The following is a 21,728-nucleotide window of genomic DNA, read 5'->3' as shown; positions in this document are numbered from 1 at the left end:
AGTACATGTAGTAGGGAAAAGGTGCTCATCCTCACTTGAAATAAAATAAAATGCAAATCAAAACAAAAAATGGGATACTCCTTTTTACCTGCTAGATAGGCATGTTTAAATTTGATAATACCTCTCATTTGATAATACCAAATGAATATTTGTTGTATATACTCTTGATGAAGGGCATGAGATGAGTTAGTACAACATATTTAGAGGAAATTTGACAATATTTACCAAAATTGTAAACACACATACCTTTTGACATAGCAGTGAAACTACTGGGAGTTTCACCCTATAAATATATTTTAAAAGTACCCAAGGTATATATGTAAAAGAAGTCATTTTGGCAATTTTCATAATAATAAAAAACCAAGTAACAAACTAATAGCCAAAAATACAAGAATTTTCTTAATAAGAGGAAGAAAAGGCAAGGAGTTCATAGAATGATCCTATTTGCATATATGCCTTTAAAGACAGAAAGATAAAGAAGTTGTTGGCAGGATGGTGAGAAGAGACTACTCTCCATTCTATAACTTTATGAATTATGTAAATATTTCACTATGTGCACATTACCTTTATTTAACAATGTAAAAAAATTCATGATGATCATGGTATTTCATCTTCATTTGTGAGGCTTTTGTTGTTTTAAAAGCAAATCACATATTTATTTGATGACTTCTGGTATAGACAGATTGAGTTACCCAAAGATTGGGCTGAGTTGCCCATGGGAAGGTCTCAGCCATTGCTCTTAATTAGTAATTGGTTTTTGGCTTCTAAGAGAGAAATATGGAAAGAATGAGTTCTTAAATTGAATATAAAAGTTGTCAAGAAAAGCCAAAAATTATCTCTTGGTTGATGCATCAAAAGAGTGTTATAACAGCATACACCTTTTCTTTCTTTTTTTCCCTTGAATGTAGATGCCTAAAGGTACAGATGACACGTGGGCCCAAAAATTGTACAACACACATTTGAACAAATGTGCACTCTTTGAAAAGCCCCGTCTATCAAACAAAGCTTTCATCATTCAACATTTTGCTGACAAAGTAAGGAAGCTTTTTTCTCTTTGAACACCTGTGTTCAAGGAGGAAAAAAAATCAATAGCCCAGAGATAACATTTTTGTTTGCTGAAACTTGTGTTCTTTAGGGCCTTTTAGAAAAAAATATTCTTTGGTGTTGGCTTGTTGGTTTTCTCTTCCTTTCACCTAAATGGAATTATATTTACAGAATAAATATGGGTCTGCAATCCTCTACCTATAATTCTGGAATCCAAGAAACTCTGAAAACCAAGTCTTAATTCATTTAGTGGACTTGTTCTCTGACCTGAACTAACATTAGGTTATTTATAGTCTTTATCCTAGTTAAGCTGGATTTTTACATGTTTCAATGTAGAATTGTTAATATGTATGATTATAGTCCGTTGCCCCAGACTCTGCTGAAAAATTCTGAGGGTTTCAGATTAGAGATTGTGACTTGTGTCACCCTCTGTGATTGATTGATGCAGACTTGCTGCTTTGCAAGTTCTATAGTCTACATGAAAAATCAGGAGCTGTGAAACTGATTTGTATTTCAAGGTGGTGCTAGGTGGTGAACTAGAGTTGAAGGAGACACATTGGATTGGCCTTGGAGGAACTCTCTGGCCAGCATGGGAGAAGAGAATCAATTTCTTATGAACTGAGGGGATCTTTCAGATAATAAACAATCACCAATCCACTGTTCCCTAGGAAAAACAATATTTGCATAATATGTGCATGTACAACATGCATAGAGAGTTTTACTCTAGAATTCACATACTTCTTACCAAGAGTGGTGCCAATTTCTTTGAATAAAACTAATGACAGCACTTTGCTGAGAGCCAGTCATATAGTCTGGGTCTAATAAATATTTTGTTGTTGATAATGTCTATTCAAAAGTTTATTAACTAAGGAGATTTTCCCATGTGTTTTTAGGTGGAATACCAGTGTGAAGGCTTTCTGGAAAAGAATAAAGATACTGTTTTTGAAGAGCAAATTAAAGTTCTTAAATCAAGCAAGGTAACCATGTATAGGTTGATATATCCAATAAAATGTATCCAATCAGGATATATCCAGTGAAATGTTGATTACTTAAGCATTAGCTCTTTAACAATAATAATGATTTTTCTAACAAAGTCAGCTTTACTGTTAGTTTTTAGTTTATCAAGTACATACCATTGTGTGTCAGCCCTGTTTTAAATGCCTTATAAATGTTAACTCATCTAACCCGTCTAATGAGGTGATAGTGTCATTACCCCCATTTTACAGATGAGATAACAGAGGCACAGAGACTTCATAGATAATGTATTAAAGCCAAAATAAAACCCAGGCTATCTGATTCAGAGTCTATGCTCCTAACTACTATGTAATTTTATCTTTCAGTTTTATGTGAAATTATTTTCTCCATAGCAATTATAGATTATCTTTTACCTTTATGAGAGAAAACAAGTTTTTTGAAGGACTGCCTAGACAACATGGCCTCATGCAGTCCATCCAGATGGAGGTTGGTCTCTGGATCACTGACTGTATTTTCAGGACTGACCCAAACCACTTTAAAATTATTTTTCTAAGGCATAGATACTAGAAACATTGCATTCTAGTGGGAAAAAAACATTCCAAATTTCAGAGAACTATGAAGGCTACATTAGATTGATTATTAGTTTGATCTCTACCTTCACCCTTTGATACTCATCAGGAAAAGATGGGAAAGTGAGCACAGCTCACTTTCATCCTATTGGAAGCAAAACAGGAAGTCAGTTACTTAGTTTAGCAAAATGAATATCCCAATATTCAGTAAACAACTAAAAATATTTATGTGAATTTTTCTAGTTTACTGACCAGCACTTTTTGTTTTTTTGGTTTATTCTAAGACAATCCTTTTAACTTCAGTGTAATATCATATGAACATTTTTACTCTGTTTTTAGAATAAAAATTTTTAATTATTTTGATAATAATAAGATCATGTGAAGACCAAATTCTAGTTTTAATCTTCAGAAGATAAGGAGTCTAAGTAAAAAACTCAGTTTTTGTTTATCCTCGTAGATGCTGGACATTCATGCCTTATAGTTTATAGAACTGATGTATAAGAGAAAATTCTCTCACAGTGCTAATCCCTGAGTATTATTCAGTTTAAGATTATAAATCATTTTGATTTATGAATAGTGATGAAAAACTGTTCTGCCTAAGTAATTTAGCTTAAATAGAATATTCTCAGGTTCTCATTCCCCAGACACCCATAATCAATTGTTTCTTTATTCTGATTTAACTTTCCTGATTATCTAGTGGATACTTAATTATCAGAAGGTAGCTATGCATTCTGAGGAATCACTGGAGTGACCGCCACTCTAAATGCACTCTTAGAATGGGGATGGTGTGTGATTTATATAACTTAAAGGCCTCTCCTGCTGCCAGTCAGCAGAAACCCAACCTGAGGGTATGAACTCTGTATTTTAATTTCTATGCACCTGATAGGAAACAAATGTAACATGCTTCTTCACTTGGAAGTATTAATTATAGAAGCTGAATACTTGTGTTATGTGCTTTAAGTAGAATTATTTTGTGATAATACAGTATGGAGTTATGTTTGTACATCTATGGGCTTTGTCTTTTTTTATTTAATTTTTCAACCTCTAACCAAATTTACAACTTGAAAAGGAATTAAAGGATAATAAACTTAGCAGAAGATGTCTTAGTTTATTTTTTTCCACCATAAAGAAAGTTCTCTTCTAATATCACGAAGCACATACATGAATTGTAGCTCAGCTAAATACTGCTAAATTGCCCCTCTATCAACACTAGAGTTATAACCCCTTCTTTCCATGTTGCTAATTAATGAGGGAAGCACAATTCATCTACTGAGTTTATGTTTCAGATCTCTTATCTGTAAAATAGAACCATGATAATATCTCCTTTCAGGGGTTGTTAGGAGAATTCAATAGGTTGTACTAAGCCCTTTAGAATAGTGCTTCATACAAAAAAAATCTTAGTGAATAGTATTGTTGCTGTTACTGAGATGATTTCCCACATCTTCTTGAAGCTGTCACTTGGATACCTGTGTTTCCTTTAACACTATTTCCTAGACATATAAGTTCAGTCTAAACAATTCAGAGACATGTTTAAGGAACAGACAGATTAATAAATAAGATGGAATGCCCAAGCATATCTACCTACTTATATATCTGTCTATCTCTAAATAAAGTTAGCATCTTCAGCCAGTGGAGAATGGATAAATTCTTCAATAAAATATACATTTTTTAATTTGGAATTTAGCAAAGTAAATAAGGTAAATGAGATAGGCAGAGGTCTCTGCTTTTGTGGGGAGTTACGTAATAAACAATCAAATATTCAGGTAATACCATATCACAAAGTGCAGTGCTATAAAGAAAGTAAAACGGTACCAAGCTAGAGGATGACTAAGCTTGGGTTGACCACATTAGTTAATGTGGTCAGGGAAGCCTCTGAGGAAGCAACAGGTAGGCTATAGCCTGAAAAATGGGAGACAGCTGCATCAAAGCAGATGGAAGAGCAGGTAAGGAGTGTATAAGCTGATTGTATTTGAGGTCTAAGGAAGAAGGCCAGTGTGGCTGGAGCATGGTGGGTGAATAAGATGTGTAGAATGGGCAGACAGGGGCCACTTTGTGGAGGTAAGCTTGGTAAAGAGTGTGGATTTTATTCCCATTGCAGTGCAAAGTCTGGAAGATTTTCATATGGGACTGCTGTGCTGCTGTGTGGAGTTGTATTTGGGGCGGGAAGAGATGAGGCCGTAGTGATTAAGGTGAGAGAGGGTGGACCAAGATACTAAGATTGAGGCAGTGGAGATGGTATATAATGTATGAGTAGAGTTGACAGCTCTTGCTGATGGATTGAGTATGGAGAATGAGAGAAGAGGAGAAAGTGAGGCTGACTTCTGTGTGTTTGGCCTGAGACACTGGATGGATGATGGTGTTATTTATTGAGATCAAGACTTGAGAAAGAATGAAAAGTTCTGTTTTGGAGGTGTTTTACCTGAAATGGCAGTTAGTCAGGTGGACATGACATATAGGAAGTTGGAAATGAAAGTCACCAGGTCACAGATGTGTCAGAGTAGGGGATATAAATATGGTAGTCTTTAGAAGCAGATGACACTTAGAGCAATGGGACTGGATAAAATTGGTTAGGGAGCACAAGTAAATACTAAGTAGTGGAGAGTAAGGCCAGTCTTTAGACATTCCAACTTCTAGAGGCTGGTCTGAGAAGGAACCAGGAAAGAAGTGTGAGAAAACTCCCAGGAGGAAGCAGGACACTGCATAAAGAAGAAATTATACAGCTATTTCTAATGTGACAATGTAAAATGTACTTTAAAAAAATTCAAAATTCAATGTAGAGAATTTTTATAATAAAGAAGCCATACATATACATGTATGCATATGTGTATGTATTCTGAACTCTGAATTCTAAGCAGTTTTCTCATAGATATTGTAGATACTAAGTTAAATTCACCTAGTGGTGAATATGGTATTACAGCCCAGCTCTATTAACCATTTCACACAGAAGAGAGAAAAAGTGTGGGTAGTCAGTGCTAATACAGAGCTAGCAATTTATTTGGGAATGGTAGAATAGCATAGATAAGAATCTAAAGTACTTGGCCAGTCATCGAATAGCCTAGCATCTTGAACCTCATGCTGAGTTTTCTAAATCAAATCTATTAGGAACTCATTTTTCCCCTTTAGAACACAGCTTTAATATTGTAATATAAGATAATGGTAAAACATTTTATTGCTCCTTATAGCCAACCAAACTAGAATATATTATTTATCCTGTTAATCAAGGAATACATTCATTTGTGTAGCAAGCAACTGTTACTGATGTTATATTTAACAATTTGTTATATATATCATAAATTACTTCCTGAATTATTCTTATGATTGATACACATTAAGAGCAAATGTAATTATCTGATTTTGGTTATTAATGAAAGAACTCCCTTAAGAAAATTATTTCTTCTGGAGATATTCTGAGATTACTAAACAAATAATTGGTAGTTACAATTATGATTTCACTTGTAAGAAGAATTTATTTTGTTTATGTGGAATGTGGCACCATTGAAAAGATATGTACATATATCAAGCTATTTCCTTAGGTTAATTTGAAGTATCTTTTATTACATAAAATTTCTCCCAACCATATTGACTAATACCATCAACCCAGTTATTAATTACCAGAGCTTTTAACAGACTTTCATACTGCTAACCTGGTAGAACACAATATTGACTCCAGGTATTGTGCAATCAAGTTATAAATCCCATGAAAACAAATATAAAAAGTTATGGAATAAAGGTGGAATCTTAAACATTTTTTTCCTATAATCCAAATTGTTTTCCAAAAATTATTAATTCATGATTATTTTTAAATCTGGTAATATTGTAGAACCAGTTCATGACCCCTTCTTGCGAAGATTTTCAATGATATTTTCTTAGCTGGTGCTCACCATTTAAATTAGTAGGTAGAGAAATGAAGTATGATGATAAATCATTTTGGGGTAATAAGATAGGACCTTCAACTAGTATTTTGCTCATAAAATAACTACAATTCAAAACCGGAATATGTTTAGAGTGGCCAGTTCCTACGGATTAGGATTCCAAGGCTTGGTAGTAGCTTTGATTTTGTTTCCCCCAAACATGGTTGTAGAATTGTTGCAGTTTTCCACCTTTGTTTTCATGGCATTTGTGCCAGCTTCCTCTCGTATTTTTGGCTCCTAACAGAGATATTATTTCTTGAACGGGGCTCTGAAAGAGGCTTATTGAAGGAAGGGAATCACTATGGATTCCAAATATTCATAATGTTTCTGTGAAGGTTCACATTTGAGATTGGATTTAGAGTGTAATTTCCATTTACTGTTCTGACTCAGTTTAAGATGCTACCAGAATTATTTCAAGATGATGAGAAGGCCATCAGTCCAACCACAGCCACCTCTTCAGGGCGCACACCCCTCACCCGTACTCCTGCAAAGCCCACCAAAGGCAGACCAGGCCAGATGGCCAAAGAGCACAAGAAAACAGTGGGGCACCAGGTGAGTTAGGGAGCCACTGCTGCGGCATTCCCTCCCCTCGGGATCAGCTGAAGCCTCAGGTCTGCCCTGGTCAGCCTCCCAGGTGGGTGACGGTGAGGAGAGGCTGGAGGGCTCCCTGTGAGAATGTGTAACACTGTCCACTCCTGCTCCTCTCCACCCAGCTTTAGACCCATGACTCTACTTAAGCCTTTCCCAAAATAATTTTCAGTACTTCTTAATTCCCCCAGTGCACATGCTCTCTTCCAGACCACTGCTGCCTTTGTTTTGTTCTCTGGTTGATTCCTCTCTGGACTGTATGGAGCACTCACTCCCTCAAGAAGGAACAGTGCCCTCTCCTTTCTTTGACATCTCCGGCTCTGTGGGGACTGGGAAACATTACACACATTCTTAGTGCCTGAACAAGGCCAGGGGCTGTGGATGGGAGGCTAGTCTGCTTGATTCCCTGGACATGGGATCCTGTGTCCATGCAGATAGGAAGGAGGGCACAGGTCCACAGCCTCCAGTCCTGCACCCGTGTCCTTAATGGTAACCCCACCCTGGCTGTACTCTCCTATTCTCTCTCCCATTTCCTATACTCTTTTATGTCACTGCTACTTTTTTTAGTATCTGACAGAAAAATTCCCACTGTACATGATTAAATGGCCTTAATATTCTGAAAGCAAGGTTATGTTTTTAGTCAAAATCCTGAATTCACAAAGAAAACTACAGAAACCTGTATTAAAAGGAAGGTGGGAAGAGTGTATTCTGTGGAAAGGATGGACTTCGGGTCATAATGATGTGTCAGAATAGGCTCGTCACTTGTAGCAAATGCACCACCCTGATGCAGGATGTTAATAATGGGGGAAGCCGTGCCTGGGCAGGACAGTGCATGTGTGGGAAATCCCTGTATCTTCTGCCCAATTTTGCTGTGAACCTAAAACTGCTCTGAGAAAATAAAATCTATGACAAAGGGGGGCAGGACAGGGAATAGAGGGAGAGAACAAATGTGTATTTCCCCGAGTTAGCATGTAAATGGTAGAGCTTAAGCAAAATTTAACCTAAAGCCCTGGCATTCTTGTTTAGTAGCAGCTCCTCTTTCGAGCATGTGTCAACTTTGTAGGTGGCAAAGTCATCTCACTAGTGTCATTGGAAGAAAATTTTTTATTGTTTTTCATCATCTTTGACTTTGACAAAACCTTGATGCCCCTTTCTGCTCTTTTTCTTACAGTTCCGAAATTCCCTTCACTTGCTGATGGAGACCCTCAATGCCACTACCCCCCACTATGTGCGCTGTATTAAGCCTAATGACTTCAAGTTCCCATTCACGTAAGTATTTCTCAACTACTGAATTAAAAAGTGTCCACATCTCATAAGGTTCACAAGCCAACAGAAGGAAAAGAATATCTGGGTAAGTCTTTATGTCCTATAAAGGAAAATTACTAGTTAATAGAATTTTTTCAGTTTTTGTTCCCTTTTGAGAATGTGAAAACAAATTAGCAGTTGGCCTTCTGAAGAGTTTAAAAGTTGAGGTCAACCAAGCATTCCTAGTTCTCCTTCCTGTTTGAACTTACTTCAATTCATGTAGATCATTTGGGCATTAGATCGTTTGGGCCTTAGTTAAAACCAGGGCTAGGTGGGATAGGGTTGCTTTGGCAAAGGCTTGCAGTTTGTTCCTGCTAACTTTTCAATGTTGAAGCCATCAGAGAATGCCTGTTTTACCAAAAATCTCTTCCTACATCAAATACCGTGTAAGAGGGGAAGCTTTTTTTTCAAAATGGAAATAATTGTCTAATTTTAAAAGGAATGCATGCACATTGTAAAAGCAATTTTCAGGAAATACAAAATAATATAAAAGTAAATGAAAAAACATTCATTATTCTCAGAGAGTTAACTAGTTTTAAGGGGCATAGGTTGCTTCCTGACCAACCAACATCAGTTCCTTTCTGGCTCCTGTGCACACAGGAGTGTGAGAGAGAGAGACACTGGTAAAAGGGAGGGGCTCATGTAATTGCTGGTTTATATCTGCTTTTAGCTTGATAAATTGTGGGTGCCATACAGGCTATTCCAGCAGTGCTATGTTAAACACCTTTTGCCAAACATTTTTGTATATCTTTCCACCTGATTATTGTCTTAGGATAATCTATTCCAAAAGAGGAATTCTACAGGCATATTTTCCAAACGTAGTAACTCCCAGTCCCACTCCACAGAGTCCGAGTGCTCATATTTATACACCCTTGGCCACCCTGCCCCTGGAGATTCTGCTTTAGACTGCAGGGCAGTTCTGGAACATTGTTATGCTCCTTATTGCGAAGAAACCCTATCTGGAGAAGTGGGAAGCAGGGAGAAGCTGCCACGTCCTGGCCCACTCTCCTGAACAGCCCTAGGGGCCATTACCTTCTACCAGCCAACCCCCTCTCCCACCACCAACAGAACACTAGAGAGGTTAGCGCAAGAGAAGGCTCAGATAAGTCACTCAGGGACTTAACTGGGGAGCATGAGGGGTGATCATGCAGGAAGAGGCAGGCCTTGCATCTTCCTCTTTTAGTGGCAATTTAATGTTAAGATGCCATTTATCTAGAGTAAAATAAATAAATTTTATAAGATAAAATTTGAAAAAATTTATTTTTCATTGATGTGGGTGCTATAAATTCTTAGTACATATGTACACACTAAGTTGAACAAGTTAGAACACCAATAATTAAAAAAAAAATAACTGCTATGCTGATGGATAGTGACTGTAATGGGTTATGCAGTGGGGACTTGATAATAGGGGGAATCTAGTAACCACAATGTTGCTCATGTAATTGTATATTAATGATACCAAAATAAAACATACACACAAAAAAATAACTGAATGGGCATGTTTAGTTTGTCCTACTTGTTAGAGAAATCTACAGAGCTGGCCAGTCTTTATTTCAGGGAGCTATGTATGATGACCTAAGAATTAGGAGAACAGCTACTCAGGCAGGCCAAGTCATGTAGTGAATATGGGCAAAATGCAAAGGAGTTTTGTTTTGTTTTTTTTAAATATGCTCAATGATATTCCTCATGAGTTTATGGCATGATTTACAGATAACGTTATGGCTCTTTATTTTTACTGCTAATTGCCCCGTCCCCACTCTCAAATGGGATTTTCACAGCTCCAGTTTTTGAATGCTTTCTTTTCCAATTTATCCATTGACTCTTTACAAAAGAACTTACTCTCTGGACTAAGGAGAGTAATTGGTGGCTGTAGCCAGGCTCCTTTATGTATTACTGATTTTTTCTTTTATGTAGGTTTGATGAGAAGAGGGCAGTGCAGCAACTGAGGGCCTGCGGGGTCCTGGAGACCATCCGCATCAGCGCAGCAGGTTTCCCCTCACGGTGAGTGCAGTGCCTCTCCCACTCAATGCCGGGGATCCTAATGGGAGAGGGTCCTACGCCTTTAGGTCAGCTGACATGAGTTTCTTTTCATAGGTGGACTTACCAAGAATTTTTCAGCCGCTACCGTGTCCTAATGAAACAGAAAGATGTGCTGAGTGACAGAAAGCAAACGTGCAAGAACGTATTAGAGAAACTGATACAGGTAAGAACAATTCTTCACTTCCCTATATCTGAACAGATATTGGCCAAAGGCCTTGTGGCTGTAACCTTTGAAAGCCCTGGGAACATCCAAGTATCACTAATCCAGACCGTTCAGGGAAGGGAAGGCAGGGGCACACTGTCCTGGAGGTCAAGGCTTGTGTGTTGAGGATGATGGCCCATGTAGGAAACAGGGTGGGGAGGCCTGGACCCTGACTCAAGACACATTCTTTTTAGAGTTGATCATTATCAATAAATATTCACCTAGTATTTATTTATGGAAGATACAAGGTCAGATGCTGTGTGATTAAGAAAAAATAAATCTTAGGTAACATAGTCTATCTTGGAAATTAAAGCATTTTAAAGATAAGTATAATGCACCTAATGCCTGTCAAATGTCAAAAAATCAGAGGAAAGGGAAGCCACATCTGTTGGAAAGAGGAACAATTTCATGAAATACATGTGTTTTGAGTCAGGCCCTGGAGAATGGGTATTTTTTTTACAGTGTTAGATTGTTGTATGGGATAGAAAGAAAATGGCTAGGAAATGTAGGTTGGTATTTAGAGAGTCTTAAATGCCAAGCTAAGGAGTTCTCAAACCTTAAAATGCATCTAAGTTACCTGGAGGTCTTGTTAAAATACAGCGTGCTAGGTCCATCCCTATTTCTCATTCAGTAGGTCTGGGATGGGCCAAATAACTTGCATTTCTAACAAGTTCCCAAGAGATGCTGATACTGCAGAGAAGTCTGAGGACTACACTTGGAGATCCACTGACCTAGACTTTAAGATTCATAAAATAGTCAAAAAATATTTTTACCTGTTTGATGCTAGTTTGACACTTTGAGGTAGTCATAATTACTAGCTGTTAAGTAAATGTAATCTCTCTTCTCTGATAATAAGTTTTTTTTTTAGGAGCTAAAGCCATTTTCTTAGTAGTGTATAAAATAATCTGGTGTTTTTTGAGTGTGGCCAGCTCCTTTCTAACCTGGGTTGAGATGAGAACGTGGAGCAGAAAATAGGGACAGTCCTATGCTGTCCTCACCCAGACCACAGCAGGCTTTGCAGGGCAGGTTGATGGAGGAGGCTACAAGATAGTGGAAGGCTGATGTGGCGTGGAGTGGGGGAAGCAGAGATGGGACAGAGAGAGGGAGAGAGGGACAGAGAACCACTTCCTAGCTCTTATACCTCCAGCTAGGCTTTCTATGTAAACTTACTGATTTAAATTCCAATAATTTTAGATGTTTTAGATATATCTGGAGATTTTTGATTTTCTGTTTTCATGTACAAGATAGGAGATATATGCTTACAGTAGAAAGTGATTTTCTGTTTCACTTAGAATTTCAAATCATAGTAGTGATTATTATAAATAGATTATCCTCTTTTTTTAATATATGAGAGTGCTTAATAACTTGGATTCTGTTGAATAAGGTGTATTAGAGTGTAGTAGACCCAAAATAGCATCATATCTGTGTTCACCACTCAGCTCTGCTTAAAACAAAAGTCAATGAGCAACACAGTGATTGTATTTTTGTAAAAGGAGTTTTGAAATTTGTAAGAGGAGTTGAATCACTTTTATTGGGTTTTGTTTATTTGCAGATACTGTTGATAAAGCCAAGACATAATGTTGAGATTCTTAACTCTTAATACACATATGCACAGGTTTTTGTTTCTCAATTTTTATTTTGTGTGCATTACTTCCTGCCTCATTTTCATATGGTGTTTTTGTCCCTTCAGCTTTCCCATGGAACAGACAGCCCGATGTAATCCTTACAGCCTGGGTCAGTCAGAGGGAGTGTCAGCATCTCCATTTCCTTGAGATATTTAAAATACAAACCAGCAAATAATAGCTGCCTATAACCCACAACCAAGTTTTTGGCCTCAGATAATAATTCCAGGTAGAATAATTCTGGAAAATAACTCTTTAACTGCAGTTTTCCTTAAAATCCCTTCTATTTGCTCAACTTGCATAGGATCAAAAATCTGGCTCCATTAGTTAATTGTGACGTAGCCCGAGTTTTAGCTAATAGATTGAACCCTTTACTGATTCTGCTTTTAGATGTATTTTTCTCTTTTAAAATTTGATTTACAAGATCATCATTTCTACTTCTGAGTATACAATTTCTTCCAAAAATAGGACAAGGACAAGTACCAGTTTGGCAAGACAAAGATCTTTTTCCGTGCTGGTCAAGTCGCCTATCTAGAAAAATTGAGGGCAGACAAGTTGAGGGCTGCCTGCATCCGGATCCAGAAGATAATCCGAGGGTGGCTGCTGCGGAAGAAGTACCTGCGCATGCGGAGGGCAGCCATCACCGTGCAGAGATACGTGCGAGGCTACCAGGCCCGATGGTAGGGCTCCTGGCAACTTGTCCACTGGGTTTCATGGACTCCTAAGATTACAGAGCTTCTCTGACTCATTGTCAAACCTAGGACAGTTTTGAGTGGTTACTTTATCAGAAGGCAGCACCTCACCTTTTTTTACTTTCAAGAAATAACAAATTAAGTCATAAGACAATTAAATAGAATAAAATTTCACTCATTAGGAGTGATTCAGATTCATTCTCAAAAAGAATTACAAATTATTGTCTATTCATGTCCTCAGTATTTTTTATTTTTTATACTTTTATATGGGCTTGAAGAAATCATCTGTAAATTAAAAGTCATGAACATGAGCTAATTAATAGTGAATCCATAGAGGAATTTTCAGAATCAATTAAATGAGAAGGACTAGAAGAGAATTACAATTCAGTATGATTACATATTAGGATAATTTTAACTTAGAAATACCACTAGAAATGAGTTAATGATAAAGAGCTTATGCTGAAACAGATAGGTTAAGGAAAAATATCATACATTGGCAATGACTAGATCTAAGAAAGCTGATGATAACTTAAGTGTGGCATTACTGTGTATAGCCGGTCAGCTCTGCAAAGGGGACATAGCCTAGGGAAATGAGCACTGCCCCAGAAAGAATGAACCTTTCCAAGCTTCATTTCCCTTATTGTAAAATCGGGTAATGTGGGACATCCCACTTTTCACAGGGAAGGCTCAAATGAGATAATAAATGCAAAAGTATTTGGGGGAACTATAAATTGCTATACAAATATAAGAAATATAAATGTTGATTTGATATGTACCTTCTTAGAATAATACAGTGGAGGTACTACTTACTATGCTGAAGATATTGTTGCTTTAAGTCTCTATAAAATATATTCCTGTGTTTTTCTGATTACTGACAATATACCACTTCTTTCTTTGGCCAGCTATGCTAAATTCCTGCGCAGAACCAGGGCGGCTACCATCATTCAGAAGTACTGGCGCATGTATGTCATCCGCAGGAGGTACAAGATTAGACGAACTGCTACTATTGTTCTTCAGTCTTATTTGAGAGGCTACTTGGCCAGAAATAGATATCGCAAGGTGAGGCATTATTTTCAACTTTGTTTATTCATTATATTCATGTTAATCAAATTACAGATCTGTACAAAGTGCCTCAGGGGTTCCTGTGGATGTAGGAGCTATATGGAGACAACCAACAACTGTAATATATTTTTAAATATTACAATAAGTGTGTATATTTATTAAAAAGACAATGGAAAAAGAAAATCCACTTCCCTTCTTTGCCCTCCTCCTTGTTTACATAATTTGAAAAAAAGGTGTCTTAATTTCCTGTGGCTGCTGTAATAAATTACCACCATCTTGGTGGTTTAAAACAGAGATTTATCCTCTCACAGTTCTGGAGGCCCAAAGTCCAAAATCAGTGCCACTGGGTCAAACCAAAGTGTTATCAGAGCTGTGTTCCCTCCAGAAACTCTAGGAAAGACTCCATCGCTCCCTCTTCCAGCTTCCAGTGGCCCACAGGCTTCTTGTGTTTATGCCTCATTCACTCCAGTCCCTGCCTTCATCTTCACATCTTCTCGTCTGTGTGCCTAACTTCACTTCTGTTGTCTGTCTCTTACGAGAACACCTGTGATGGATTCAGGGCCCACGGAGATAATCCAGGATAATCTCCTTATCTCCAGTCCCCTAGCTCCATCACATCTGCAAAGAACCTTTTCCTAAATAAGGTAAAATCTACAGACCCAGGGATTAGGATCTGATATCTTTGGGGGCCTTTATTCAGCCAGCTCTGGGGAGCTTTGAATACATAGTGTGATAGTTGGGTAGAAGATTGTTTCAAAAATGAAGCAACTCTAGAAGTATTTACCCTGGTGGAGAGGAACTAAATTACAATGTTAATGTGGTTAAAGTTGTATTGACTAGAATATGATGTTCTAGAAGTTTTTGACAAATAATCTTTATATTGAGGAATAAACAATATGAGTACAGATAATGAATCACCAGATTAATATTAATGACAGTATATGATCTAGTTGGTAAGAAACTTTTATCTCTTTCATTCTGGCATGGTTTGAGTCTGCCTTTAGGCTTTATTCCTAATAAGCCTGAAATACAGTCTGGATTTTAGAGCTCTGGGGCATCAAGAGGAACATCAGTAGAGTGATTTGAGGGACACGTCTCTAATCCCAGGCAGTTGTGGGCCCGACCTAAGCTCCATTCATGTGTTTTTCTTACTTCTTATTTTGAAGTACTTTGAGATAACAAAGAAAAATGGAAAACGAATGAGCTGGAATAAGCATATTTAATAGCCATATTTTGAAGTCAGCTACTGGTCTTTCTCTCTACCCATACCTGTGTTATGGTTGGTGCTCTTTCTCTACAAGCCTGAGTTTTCAGGGGAGGGAGAAGCCTTATTAAACTTGAAATTTTAGATGCATCAAACTGGCTACCCTCCCATTTTCCTCACTGCTCTCCTAAGGGACATCCAATTTGGGCTTTGAGTCCATTGGTTTAGCGGCGACAGTCTCTAGCCAGTTCACGTGACTGAACACAGTGGGGTGGTGAGTTAGAGGCTAGCTCACATATAGGCCAGTAGGACTCTGTTAGTGCTGCTTCTAGCTGTTTCCAGGCCGAGCTGCCCCTTCATAGGCTTGAGGAGTCTTAAGGGAGAGCAGGTGTTATTTAATTTCTCTGACTCATTGATGAAATAGATTGAGAATGGAAGTGCTAATTGCATAGTGTTCCCATTTGACTGAAATTACAGAAATGGACCAATGTGTGAAGTTACATGGAGAAAAGGAAATGAAATAGGAAAATTGGCCTTAATGGTTTTGCCACTATGTGCCACTTGAGTTTTAAAGCCTGAAAGCCTTCTATTTGTCATCGTGGAGTCTTGTCCAGTTGGTCACTAGTCATCAGATAAGACAAGGGGCTCCCTTGGGATCCTGACGTTCACTGAGAGCTCAGGGTGCCCCACCTAGCTGTGGCATGATGCGCAGTGACTGCACCGAGACACTGAAGGCCGCCTTAACGTTAGGAAAGTGGCCACAGGGGCAGCTTTGAGTGGGCTGAAGATACTATTACGGTCTTCTGTGTTTATTTTGTATTTGATGATTTAAAACTTAACCACATACTTCTTAACTGTATCTTCTAGAATGGCACTTTTTCATAGTTTCTCTCAAATGCATAAGCTAAAGTAGAACTATTCACTTAATGATCTTATTAAACTATTTGAATAGATTGTTTCAGAGATTTTTTACATTTAAAAAGTTTCATGAGAGATAACATTGTGTCCATTTGTAATAATCACTGGCAAGTACTTAAGCACATACATTTAAACATCATTTATATCATACAAGAGTTATTTCATAAAATCACAGACTCAGAAGGACCTCAGCATTTTGCTAGTACAATGTTTCTTAAAATTCAAGAATTTCTTCTTCATCATTCCTGGAAATTGCTTACATAATTTCTGCTTGATGTCATTAGTGACAAATTTATCTCATAAGGGACCATTTGCTATAAGTTTAGGGGAATATCATGGGTTTTTAAAAAAAAATTTTTTTTAAAGAAAATGCAACATAAAATCAAAGTAAGAGTTCATTTCATCTTACTTTTAGCTTTCCTTTTAAGATACAATCCCTACTACCTTTGAATCCTATAAATAGATTCCTGCTACATTTGAAATAGCAATGGGAAATCCTCACTAGAATGGTGTTTCTCAAAATATGGCAAACAAGTGTCATTTTTTGCTTCTGGGAGAAAATAGTAAATCAGTAATAACTTTAAAGTACCCCCAAGTGTTGGCCTCTACAGCTCGCTTACTGGTCATACCCCATGTCCTCAAGCATTGACCTAATGCGCAGTGAATTGGTATCAGCAGTAAGGGTAGTGGGTAAGTCTTTGTCTAATAGCATGTAGTTTATGGGGTGTCAAATTCAATTCATTTTTAGAGATCACCTGTTGCTAACAGAACTTACATACCAATAAGAAACCTAATGCATTTTTTTCTTTTTAGAATTATTTTTCTTTTAATAATCTGATGCCTTTTATTTAGACAGCTTCTACATGTATATTTCATCTATCATCATGCTTACACATATTATACATATAACATGTATATATAACATATTTTTCTATGTTTCTCAAATTGCCTTTTAAGGTCTACTTTCCAAATTACCTTTTAAAATAATTTTGTACCTCAATTTATTTGTGATATGTACAGTCCACATAATACATTGTTGCTTCAATGTTTATATCTTTCCCTTTAGGTAATGTATGGATTCTCAGCCTGACATACAGTTGATAGAGGTGAATCTTGAGTATAGTCCAGGGTCTGACACTATTTGCATTTCCCCTTTTCTACAGATACTCCGTGAGCACAAAACAGTTATCATTCACAAATGGGTCCGGGGCTGGCTGGCTCGCATTCACTACAAGAGGAGCATGCATGCTATCATCTACCTTCAGTGCTGCTTCCGGCGGATGATGGCTAAGCGCGAACTGAAGAAGCTCAAGATTGAGGCCCGCTCTGTGGAGCGCTACAAAAAGCTCCACATTGGCATGGAGAACAAGATCATGCAGCTGCAGCGCAAAGTTGATGAGCAGGTGTGTTTTGAGCAGAAGCCTGAAAGTGGAGCATGCCTAAAGAAATCTCCTGGGGATTATTTTCAGCATCGTTCCCCTTTGACTTCACCTTTCAATCTTGGCAAAAAATAAAATAATAACAGTAGTGAGTGTAGAAATAGTGATGGGTTCATAGGTAAGATTGCAAAGACGAAGGCAGGGAATAATTTCTGAGAACGCAGCCAGATTTACTAGCACTTCCAACTTTTGTGACTGACAGTCATATTGTACTTAAAGTTTTCCATCGTCATTCATTTGCAATGTAGTATAATGTTCTTTTGCAGATAAGTTGTTTGGCATTGAAATGGCTAAAGAAGCAGGAAGACGTCCATGCTTCTGAGGAATTTGTAGTCTCTTTGCAGAGATAAAAGTTTGATTTTTTAGAGATAGTTACTAAGTAGTATCTTAGCATGTACAAATGATATAAAAGGTAGTTATTAATGTGTAAATACTAAAGAGGGCAAAGAAAAACAGAACAGAATGAATAGAATTCATCAGAAAGGTTTTCTGAGTAGGGAGTGGAATTTTGAGGTAGTAAACAGAGAGATCTGTAAGAAAGTTGTGATTTTGAGCTATTTTATCATTCTTACACATCACCTGGCTAGCACATGACTTTTAGTAGCACATTGATTTGTTTTCAAAAGCAAGTATAAGCTTTCCTATTTCTGATTAAGAATCAGGAAATCAAGATTTTACTATGTTAAGTCTTGTAATTATGAGAAAACTACATCTATGTTGTTCAGTATGTAAAACAAATAATTGTGCCTGTTCTGACTTTGTTTCACTAAGAGGGCATTGATTGTGTTATTGTAAATGTTGTAGGGAGTATTTTGGTTAGATACTCTATCAACATTATGGTGATATAGCATGAATTTGATGAATAAGCATGGTTGTCTCACTAAACAGAGTTAATGCTATATTTATTTATTGTTTCTTACGTGTATGTTTAAAGAACAAAGACTACAAATGCCTCATGGAGAAACTGACCACTCTGGAAGGAATATACAACTCTGAAACTGAGAAACTACGAAGTGACTTAGAGCGTCTTCAGCTAAGTGAGGAGGAGGCTAAGATTGCCACTGGACGGGTTCTCAGTCTGCAGCAAGAAATTAACAAGCTCCGGAAAGACCTGGAACAAACTCAGTCAGAGAAAAAATCCATTGAGGAACATGCAGATAGGTACAAACAAGAAACGGAGCAGGTAGGAACTAATGTCCCTGTCCCCATCTCCTTTCACAAAGGATGTGCTGTCGTCATGACCGGGCCCACGTGGCTCAGTGTTGGTTTCAGAGGTGAAATACAAATTGCAGTTTGTTTACTGTTCATAATTAGTGTTTCCCAAACATCTCTCCCATGTATGACTAGCTGTAGGTCTTTTAGTAGAACCTTTTGACTCTAATAAGAACAGAGGCAAAGCAGCATGGTAAGAAGGGAATTTTTCATGTCCAAGTACCTGCTATACAGTCTTTTCTTTCAGTGTATAGATCTGGCAGGAGTACAAACACCTTTTTCTTCAGTAGGGTTAGCGGGTTAGGAAGTAAATCAAACAAGGAACTGTCAGTAGGGATGTTTATGGAAACCTGTGTCAAGGCTGTGTTAAGAAGTGTAGGACGGAGAATTCCACATGTCTGCACACTAGTTACAGCCAAGAGCTGCTATGCAGATAGAACAACAACAATAGAAATGTTCACAGATGAACCAGTGCTTCCACATTACAGATTTGTATTAACTTATATCAGAACTTTATTAAGTACAGAAAACATTAAGGTTCTCAAACAGTAATAAGATGTATTGTTTAGACAAAAGTACCTCAATATAAGGCTTACTGGAAAGAAATAATAGATTTTCAGAGATTCCACTAGTATTACCATCTTTAAATGAAAACAGAATTGACTGTTGGCTATAACTACTTGCAAGAATCCAAATATGCTGTTTTTGTCCTGACTTCTAAATGTTAATATCAGCATATGTAGTAGGAACCTCAGAGGGAGCTGAGATGCAATTCAGGTAGGATACTGTAGCTAAAAATTGCAGTCCTCCCATGGTCTTCGGGGTCCTAATAAAGTAATTTCTCCTATATCTCTAGCAGATCTGAGCTCTGTACATGGAAACAGCAGTGCCATTAATATATAATAATTCAAATACACATTTAAAGGGATACTACTGAGGTTTAAAATCTCTTTTTTTCCATTTGTCACATGGAAGATTTCTAAATTCCTCTGAATCTATAGTGTATTAAAGTTTGATAGGAGTATTCTCTTTTCTTTTTCAAAGTCAGATTCATACCCTTCTAGTCTGATAGACTAGACACATGAGGAGATTCAGATTTCTCTCATTTTATTATGCCCTGCTTTCCACAGGGATAGCTATAGGCACTGCCACTCATTCTTTCAGATGGGGTGTAGTGATGGGGAAGAATGAAGAAATTTCACTGTGACAGTGGCAGGATGGTCAGGATAACTGCATTCCCAGTCAGCCTGATCACGGAGGCTAGAAGGTACACTGGAACTGTGCTCTCAACCAGCAATGTGTATCAGATCTGCTGGACAGTTTTAAGACAATTATTGCCCAGGCTCTGGGAGTATCAGCGAGGCACCTGTGTTTTGAAAAAGTACCACAGGTGATTGGCTACACACCCCTAGCAAAGAGCCGCTTCTCTGATGGCAAAAAGCCCCACAGGCCTTTCTACTGAGAGCTATTGTTTTTAAGGTCACATCAGTATGGAGGGAAAGACAGAGCCTCCAGAAGGACACCTTCTGGGCTGACCAGCGCTGTGGCAGTGTTGTTACCTGACTTCCCTGGTCTTCAGGGGCCCTTAGTCATGGAGCCTCTTTCTCTCTCTGAAATTCCTGATACTTTCTCTGTATTATTAAAGCTGTCACCTTAAGAGTTCCTTGAACTTATGCTGAGAAAAGAAATTCAAATTTCACTCATCACAAATACACATTCCAAAGATGAATTGAGTATATTATGAACTTTGCAAAGCTGTCTTTGTTCTTGATTTTTGTTCCTGGGAATCCTTATTCAACCAGGGACTAGAAAGTTAAAGATCAGGGCTTTTTTTTTGTTAACTGTGGTAAAATATACATATACATAACATAAAAGTTGCTATTTTAACCATTTTTAGGTGTTTGGTTGACTTAAGTACATTCACACTGTTGTAAGGTCAGTGCTTAAAGGTGGAATAAAAGGGCTAGTTCGTAACCTTGCAAAACTCTTTAATGGGAGATGAAAGAGAAATTCTCTTTCTCAAGACAGATAGCAGGGAGCTTCTGAAAGTCTTTAGTGAATTTGCAGTTAAAATGCCTTTCATATCGTAACCTTCTTAATTTCTCTTGTTGAACCATGGATACACATAAGCTTTGTGTTAGGCTGTTCAGGTGAAAAGGCATTATCATTCCTTCAAGAGCAAATGCTTTCTAGGTGCCAAGCAATTGCTAAAGGTACAAAGTAAAAGAACAGTAATCATCTTTGTCCTCTAGGAATTTCTAGTGTGTTAGGGAAGTAAAAGGAAATCATTTATAAGGGCTAGAAAGAGGCATACAGGGTCCTGTAGTAGCCTAGAGGAGAAACATCTAATTGGAGGGTGTTTCTGGGAAGACTCTCTGGAGGGGGTGATGCTTGAGCCAGGTTAGGAAGATGATTAGACATAACCAGGCAAAGAAATGAGGCACAGACGTGTGGACATCAGGAGTGACTGCTGTGTGGTTTTTAGTGTATGTGGATACAGTATTGGGCTTCCTCTGTCTACTGCAGCCATCTCAGCTTATCGTTTCATTTTATAGCTGGTATCAAATCTGAAGGAAGAAAATTCTTCACTGAAGCAGGAGAAGGAGACCCTCAATCGCCTTATCGTGGAGCAGGCTAAGAAGATGACAGGTAAGGTTCACGTGGGCCCAACCTACTGCATTCCAAGCAATCTCAGACCAAAGTTTCATAAGTTACAACTTAGCTTAGAGCTTAAATATTTTAGTTAGTTGAGACTGTCATCAGTAAACTTACAAAGCTCCAAAAGGCAAACACTCTAAGTATTTTGGTTGAATTAATTGGTGAACTTGTAAATCTGGTCTCTATGTACAAATGTGAACTGGTGTATAGTTAATATCATAGTAATTATTTTTAAAAGTATTTGTTCTATGAGTATGATTTATCAGTTATGGCTTATGGGATTCCTG

The 21,728-nt window shown here is 37.7% G+C and overlaps 1 protein-coding gene across 4 annotated transcripts in view; it reads left to right on the top strand.

Annotated features, from left to right (window-relative positions):
* The window catches only part of MYO5A (myosin VA), a 183,303-nt gene that overhangs the window by 108,625 nt on the left and 52,950 nt on the right, over positions 1 to 21,728 (top strand). For all 4 annotated transcript variants that reach the window (XM_057488808.1, XM_036917754.2, XM_036917753.2 and 1 more), the window contains exons 13-23: positions 909 to 1,034; positions 1,938 to 2,021; positions 6,890 to 7,051; positions 8,259 to 8,356; positions 10,307 to 10,393; positions 10,487 to 10,595; positions 12,725 to 12,936; positions 13,851 to 14,007; positions 17,296 to 17,535; positions 18,506 to 18,754; positions 21,339 to 21,432. In XM_057488808.1, coding sequence (XP_057344791.1) covers positions 909 to 1,034; positions 1,938 to 2,021; positions 6,890 to 7,051; positions 8,259 to 8,356; positions 10,307 to 10,393; positions 10,487 to 10,595; positions 12,725 to 12,936; positions 13,851 to 14,007; positions 17,296 to 17,535; positions 18,506 to 18,754; positions 21,339 to 21,432 — 1,618 coding nt within the window. The remainder of the gene's footprint in view (positions 1 to 908; positions 1,035 to 1,937; positions 2,022 to 6,889; positions 7,052 to 8,258; positions 8,357 to 10,306; positions 10,394 to 10,486; positions 10,596 to 12,724; positions 12,937 to 13,850; positions 14,008 to 17,295; positions 17,536 to 18,505; positions 18,755 to 21,338; positions 21,433 to 21,728) is intronic.

Source organism: Manis pentadactyla, chromosome 11 (genome assembly GCF_030020395.1).
Source record: "Manis pentadactyla isolate mManPen7 chromosome 11, mManPen7.hap1, whole genome shotgun sequence".
Taxonomy (NCBI): domain Eukaryota; kingdom Metazoa; phylum Chordata; class Mammalia; order Pholidota; family Manidae; genus Manis; species Manis pentadactyla.
The sequence above is the reverse complement of the archived record's forward strand: the minus strand, read 5'-3'. Positions and strand labels throughout refer to the sequence as shown.